The sequence below is a fragment of the Condylura cristata genome, unplaced genomic scaffold, assembly GCF_000260355.1.
Source record: "Condylura cristata isolate star-nosed mole 26May11 unplaced genomic scaffold, ConCri1.0 scaffold00033, whole genome shotgun sequence".
In the NCBI taxonomy this organism is placed as follows: domain Eukaryota; kingdom Metazoa; phylum Chordata; class Mammalia; order Eulipotyphla; family Talpidae; genus Condylura; species Condylura cristata.
In genome coordinates this window covers 14,602,991-14,609,371 of record NW_004567134.1, presented here as the reverse complement: position 1 = coordinate 14,609,371, position 6,381 = coordinate 14,602,991, and the positions used below count along the sequence as shown (strand labels likewise).

The 6,381-nt window shown below is 68.7% G+C and overlaps 1 protein-coding gene across 1 annotated transcript in view; it reads right to left on the bottom strand.

Annotated features, from left to right (window-relative positions):
- PLXND1 (plexin D1) overlaps nucleotides 1–6,381 on the bottom strand; it is a 40,109-nt gene that overhangs the window by 5,275 nt on the left and 28,453 nt on the right. The window contains exons 19-28 of the mRNA XM_012732082.1: nucleotides 6,045–6,308; nucleotides 5,793–5,942; nucleotides 5,038–5,152; nucleotides 3,667–3,774; nucleotides 3,480–3,592; nucleotides 2,749–2,853; nucleotides 2,276–2,406; nucleotides 1,848–2,046; nucleotides 265–411; nucleotides 1–158 (exon numbers count right to left, since the gene is read on the bottom strand). Of these exons, the coding sequence (XP_012587536.1) occupies nucleotides 1–158; nucleotides 265–411; nucleotides 1,848–2,046; nucleotides 2,276–2,406; nucleotides 2,749–2,853; nucleotides 3,480–3,592; nucleotides 3,667–3,774; nucleotides 5,038–5,152; nucleotides 5,793–5,942; nucleotides 6,045–6,308 (1,490 nt within the window). The remainder of the gene's footprint in view (nucleotides 159–264; nucleotides 412–1,847; nucleotides 2,047–2,275; nucleotides 2,407–2,748; nucleotides 2,854–3,479; nucleotides 3,593–3,666; nucleotides 3,775–5,037; nucleotides 5,153–5,792; nucleotides 5,943–6,044; nucleotides 6,309–6,381) is intronic.

The following is a 6,381-nucleotide window of genomic DNA, read 5'->3' as shown; positions in this document are numbered from 1 at the left end:
CCGAGGTCGACGTCCTCGGCGCGCGGCCACTGTGAGTAGGGCACGTTCTTGCAGAAGGCCTCCAGGACCTTCTCCTTCACCTGCGTCAGCGTGTCGGTGTCCACGGCCCGCACGCTCAGCGAGTCCATGCCGCAGCCCTGGAAGGACACGTTCAGGTTCTGCGGGAGAGAGCGGCAGGTGAGCGAGCTCCCCTCACTCCCGGCCCGGGCGGGCGGGGCGGGCCCGGGGCGGCGGGGAGCCACGCGCCGCCCCCACGCGGCTCACCCGGGGCTTGGCCTCGATGTTCTCCCGCAGCAGCCACTCCTCGTTGAGGGTGTAGCGGGCCTTGCCCGTGATGGCGTCGATGGAGCCCTTGTTGATCTGCTGCTTGATGGCGCACAGGAGCAGGAAGAACGGCTCCCCGACGGTTTCCTGGGTGAGCGTGGCCCTGTCAGCTCCTCCTGGGCACCCCAGGTCCCAGCCCCTAAGCCTCCGCCCTGGCGGGGTCCCTGCCTGGGGCCTTCCCTGCCCCTGGACCAGCACCCCGAGGCTGCCTGCTGCCGCCCTCTGGGGCCCTGGTCCCCAGCACCGTCCCCCAGGGGTTCCAAGCTTGAACACCGGCCCCAGGCCATTCGTGCCCCCAGCAGCCTTCCGGGCACCAGGTACCGGCCTCACTCCGAGGCTCAGAGAGGGCGAGCGACCTGCCCAGGTCGCCAGCAGGAAGTGGCGCGGCTGGACCTGAGCCCTGGGTGGCTGGCTCCCCGGCCGTGCCCCTCGCTACGCCTCGCAGGGTGAGTTCAGGTGGAACCAGAACACGGACGTGGCCTCGAATAACCTAAATCGCAGCCTGGCAAGAGTGGAGCTGGCGCCCCAAGCAGCCCTGCCTTGGCATCCCCCTCTTTCAGAAGGGGTGAAGCTGGAAAGGGACTCGGCCGCCATGGCCCCCTCAAGCTGATACGGCCACTGTCTAGCGGGTGGCCCGGCTGTACAAGTGGTGAGTTGACTTAGAGAAAGACTAAGAGCGTAATTATCAGGGAGACCTGGCAGACTGAGCCCGCGTGCCAGTTCTTCCTGAGCTGCCGAGGCCCCTTGGGGAGGCTTGGCAAGGCCCAAGGGGCCAGGGGCTGGGTCCAGAGTGCACCATGGCCACTGTGGGCTGGTCTCCCCTGACAGCCAGGATAGGCAGCAGTGAAGACGGAGACCAGGCACCCCGAAGGCCCTTCCCCAGCCAGCCGCCCCCATTCCACCCCACACCCCCACTTAGCAGGGCCTAGGGGCTCCTCCAGACTCCTGGGAGCCCTGGGCCATTTACCAGAAGCCAAAGCAAGGCCCAGTGACTTGTCCAGGGTCACACAGGTGGTCTGTACCAAAGACCAGATGGAACCCGGGACATCTGAGGCCTACCTCTGGGCTCCAGCGGGCTTTCTCCACGACCCCACATGGCTCCCTGACCCCTGCTTCCCAGGGAGGGGATGGAGGGACGTGCCCATCCCCTCTCGGGTCCGTTGTGCAGCTGCGCGAGAGCACCCCTCCTCCCAACCTTAGCCCGCGCTGCACCACAGCCTGCAGCTCCTGCCCCACCTGCTCCAGGAAACACCCTGAAGCCCCAAGCAGGGCCAGAGCGCGCTCAGGGCTGAGCCCCACTGTGGCGCTTACTGCTGTGGTTTAAGTCCAGTGTCCACATCTGTGTCCGGGGCTCGGGCTGCTCTCCCAGGCCCAGAGGCTCACGGGGGTGCGAGGACTGAGAGGTGCTGATGGCCTCGGCTCTGCCCCCGTTGCTCCCCACCCTGGCGGGGCCTGGCCCGCCTGAGCCTCGGCTTCCGGCCCGCGACGGGCCCGGGCCCCCCACGGCGCGGCCCACGGCTCACCCGCAGGCAGCTGTACATGCAGATGGACATCCAGTTGGTGAGCATCTTCTCCACCACCGACTCCGTGCGCCGCAGCATGAGCTTGGGGTTCTTGGCGGCCGAGGCGTCGATGAGGTCCACCAGCAGCTCCTTCATGATGCCCGTGTAGTACTCCAGCTTGCCATGGAGCGCGATGGTGAGCAGGGAGGCCAGGCTGCACCTGTGGGGGCCTGGGTCAGCACCCACCCCGCCTCAAAGACCTGGGCCACGGGGCGGGGCGCCCTGGTGATGAGGAGGACGGCCCCCCACCCCAGCCACACCTGTGCAGTGAGCGCGGCTGAGGCGCATCTGGGATGTCCCGGGAGGGGGACGGGGCCCGATGCCGGGCGATGCGGGCTGCCCAGGGTCGGCGGGCGTGCCCGGTGGCCCTCCCCGCGGCCGCCGCTGACCTGTCCCGCACAGCGAAGTCCTTCTGCTGCTCCAGCGCGTGCACGAAGACGATGAGGAAGTGCTTGTTGTTGAGCAGCGAGGAGAACAGGCTGATCCCCTCTTCCATGTTGGGCCGGCAGCTCTCGGGGACCTGCGGCAGCAGCGGCGGGGTGAGGCGGCGGGGCCCGGCACCTCGGACGCTGGGCCGAGGCCTCCTGTGGCTCCGTGGGCAGCAGAATGGGGCCCCGACAAGCGCCTGGGCGGGGCCCCCTGGTCTTCAGATCTCTAAGCAGCAGCTGCTGTGGGATGGCCAGTGCTCCCCACCTGGCCTGAAGGTCAGCTGGTAAAGCACCCTGACGGGGTGCTGGGCCGCTCCTGGGATGGGCGCTCACTGCCTTCCAGTGGCCGCCACGCTCGGGGCCAAAGGGTCGGATGAGCTGAAGACTGGCAGGTGGGGGGGTGTGCGTGCGCACGAGTGAAGTGGGGTGCTCACCTTCCACTCCCCCAGCAGGGGGTGGGTCTCCTGCACGGGGGAGCTGCCCTGGGAGTTGACGGTCTGGGGGGGCAGCACGTAGCACTCTTCGTAGACAGAGGAGCACTGTGGAGGCAGAAGCAGCAGCTCGGAGGGCCGCGGACCCCGCAGGCGGGCAGGAGCCGCTCGGCAAGCCAAACGGCCAGGGAGCGGTGGGGCCCGGCCCGGGACCCCTGGGAGCCTGAGGCCGGGAGCCTCAGAACTGCCTACAGGGGAGAGTGCACGGGCAAAGGAGGGAGCAAGAGCTGGTCAGTGTGGAATGGGGGAAACTGAGGCAGGAAGGCTGGCAGGGCCAGGCCGTGGCCTCTCTGGGCTGCTGTGTGGAACTAAAGCAACTGTGGCCCTGGAGAGGGCACTGGCCGCCGTCATAAATGCCCTGAACGGGCGACGGAGGTCAGGACAGGCGGTGGTCCCGGAGGGGACCCAGGCAGGAGGGGCGTGGAGCCGGCCAGGCTGGCAGTGAGCGGCCAGTGGCCTCGGGCCCGCCCGCACCGAGCGAAGACGCAAGCCCAGCAGCCCTGCTTCTGTACAGACAGAAGTGAGCAGGGGGAACGTGGGGGGACACAGCCCCCTCCCTCGGCGCCAGGCCGGGCTGCACCGCTCAAGGGGCCCCCCCGCTGAGCTCCCCTCCCGCCTAAAGTGCCCTCGAGGCTGGCCGCAGCGGGAGGCCGGGGCGGGCTCGGCGGCCTGACCTTGGGGAAGAAGGTGCGGGTCACGAAGTGCTTGTACTCCAGGAAGGGGATGCCCTGGCTGCGGTTCAGCTCCTTGGTCAGGTCCGTCATGTCCGTCTGCAGCTCAGCAAACCCTGGCGGGCGGGGCGGTGAGCGGCGGGACCCCCCCCCCCCCGGGGACCGGGGCCCACCGTCCTGCGGCCCCCACCTTTGCGGATCTCCTCTCGGATCTGAGACTCCATCTCCTCCATCTGCAGCAGCGTCTTCTGCCAGTAGCGCTCGGCCCGGCGGCTCTTGGTGCAGAAGACGAACAGGGCTGTGGGCAGCAGAGGCGGCTCAGGCCTGGCAGGCGCCGGGGGGCCGGACCCGCCCGGCACAGGGCTGGGGGCGGGGGTCCCCCGGGGAGAGCGAGCGCGGCTTCTGTGCCACGGCTGGGCATTTTTCAGTTTTTTCTCTGCGACCAAGTGTTAACTTGCGAATTAAGTAAATTAGACAGCAACATTATAACCTCTTTCTGGGGCGGAGAGAATCTGTGTCTTATGTTTTTTATACATAGTCCAGAGCGTGGGGACACCCCGGGTGGTTACAGAACGAGTGGCAGCCAGGGGCCGGCCCACACAGGACGAAAGGGTGGGGACGTGTTCCTGTCACCTCCTGGCCTTCTCTCCTGCCTTGAATATTTACGTCCTTGGAAATCGCCCTAAGGACATGTAAGTACGCGCCGTAATCCACTCCCGAAAGTGTGCCAGCCAGTGGCTTTTAGCTGGGCACAGAACAGTGCCTGCCCCCGATGCCCGTAGCCGCTGGCTACCACCCCGCCCCCGGCACTGCTGACCTGCGTCCCTCACCATGGCGTTACCCAGCCTGGACACCTCAGGGAAAGTAAATTGCATAACTTATGTCTTCTGGAGCCGGCTCCTTTCATTCAGCCGAGAAATGCAATTTCCCAGGCCGCAGCTGGCTCCGCACGCCTGCTTAGGGCTCAACGACCCCCCGCGGAACGAGAGCCCCCATCCGTTCACCAGCTGATGGCCGCTGGGGTCACCCCGCCTCTGGGCATTAGGCCGGGTGTGGACGCGCGTCGCCCAGGAGGGGCACACGGCGACCGTCCCGGAGAGAGCTGCTTTCCCGAAGCCCTCGCCCGTTCCTCCCTCCAGCGATGGGTGCGGGGCAGGTGACCTTACAGTCACGGTCTTGGCAGCTAAACTAAGGCGCAGCCGGGCGACACTCAGCGATGGGGACAGCTTCCGGGGTCGCCGCAGCAGAGACGCTGCCCGACTTCGCCGGGACAGTGCACGCAGTGGCTGGCTGAGTGACGGCCGGGACTGCGTGTGGGTCGCCTTCCCTGGCCCCCCCCCGCCCCCCCAGCTCCCTGCCGACTGGCGGACAAGGCCCCAAAGGCGCAGCCTGGCCCCGCAGCTTCGGCGCCCTGCAGCCCCGTGCTGCGCCCGGACGCCTCCCCGCTCTGGCTAAGCTGTTTCACCCCCCAGCCTTGGTCCAGCCGCACCCCAGCCCACTGCGGGTCTTCAGAGGAGCGGGGCAGGGGGAGGGGCCGGCCCGCCGCGCCCAGGCGCCTCACCGACCACCGACAGCAGCAGCAGCACGCTGCAGATGACGATGGACACGATGATGGCGGTCTCGCTGCCCCCCAGCTGCAGCGTGGCGATGGTCTGGTTGAAGTTCCCCACCTGGACCTGTGCGGAGCGGAGCTGGCTGAGCTTCCCCGACAGGCACTGGGCCCTGCTCATTAGCGTAGCGAGGGGCAAGTGACCTAAGCCCTCTGAGCCTCAGACGCCACAGCTACCCCTGGAGGAGGCAGGACTATAATAAACTAGGTGACGCTTGTCCAGCCACGGCCCCGGGCCGGGGCACGGGGGCTGTGATGACCACGACAGCCGGAGAAGAGCCAGGGGGGCGAGGGCCAGCCGTCCCCGGGGCCTGGCTGCGGTCTGGCGCCAGGAGACCGTGGTGGGGGTCTGAGCCCCCGGAGCGGGCTGGGGGAGGGCGAAGGCTCCTCCCAGTCGGGGCCGCCCCCTGAGGGCGTGAGACCGTCCCGGCCTGCGGGTGACCCTCGCTGCTCCCGCCTCCCTCCCCACCCCCCACCGGCTGGGACGCGGCTCGGACTCCTCCGGCACCAAGCGGGCTGGGGGTGGGGCGCAGGGGGAGTCGCCGTGGCCCCTGAAAACCCAGCCCCAGCAGGTCAAGCTGGACCCCCACCCCACCCGCTGGCCTCGGGCAGGCCACGAAGCCCTCGGGCTCAGCCCTGAGCTCCAGCGGAGGACGCGGCCGCCACGTGGGGGAGGGGAGCGGGGCCTCAGCGCCCAGGGCACTCACCGTGATGGGAAGCTGCCCCTCCGCTGTGCCCAGGGACTCGTTGACCGAGCAGTGGATGACCCTGTCCGAGACGATCTGGATGTCGCAGGCCACCTGGCCGATCTTGACCCGGTACTCGTGGCTCTCGAGCTCCAGGCTGTCCTGCTCCTTCTGCGGCGCAGCAAGGGGGTGCTTGTTGGGGGGGGGGCGCCCACCGAGGCCCGGGGCTGGGCCCTGCCCCTGCCAGCCCTGCCGGCCCCCGCCGGCGCTCACGTGGATGACCAGGGTCAGGGGCTCCCCCGGGTGGTGCTTGATCCACTTCTCCCTCTTGGCTGTAGAAAACTGCGGGTCGGGGAGGTAGTCCAGGCGGAACCTGCTGCTCCGCTGTGCCTCCTCGGAGTCCAGCAGCTCCTCCGCCGCGGCCAGCTCGTCCGCGTAGGCCCGGCCGTTGATGAAGAATTCCACCGGCGCCGAGGCGTTGCTCAGGGCCCCGGGGGACGGGCAGGTGATGAGGGTGGCGTTCAGGACCTTACAGAGCTGGCGGGAGAGGGCCGGGCCGAGGTCAGGGGGGACGGTCAGGGGGGACGGACGGACCGAAAGGGGCAGGCGC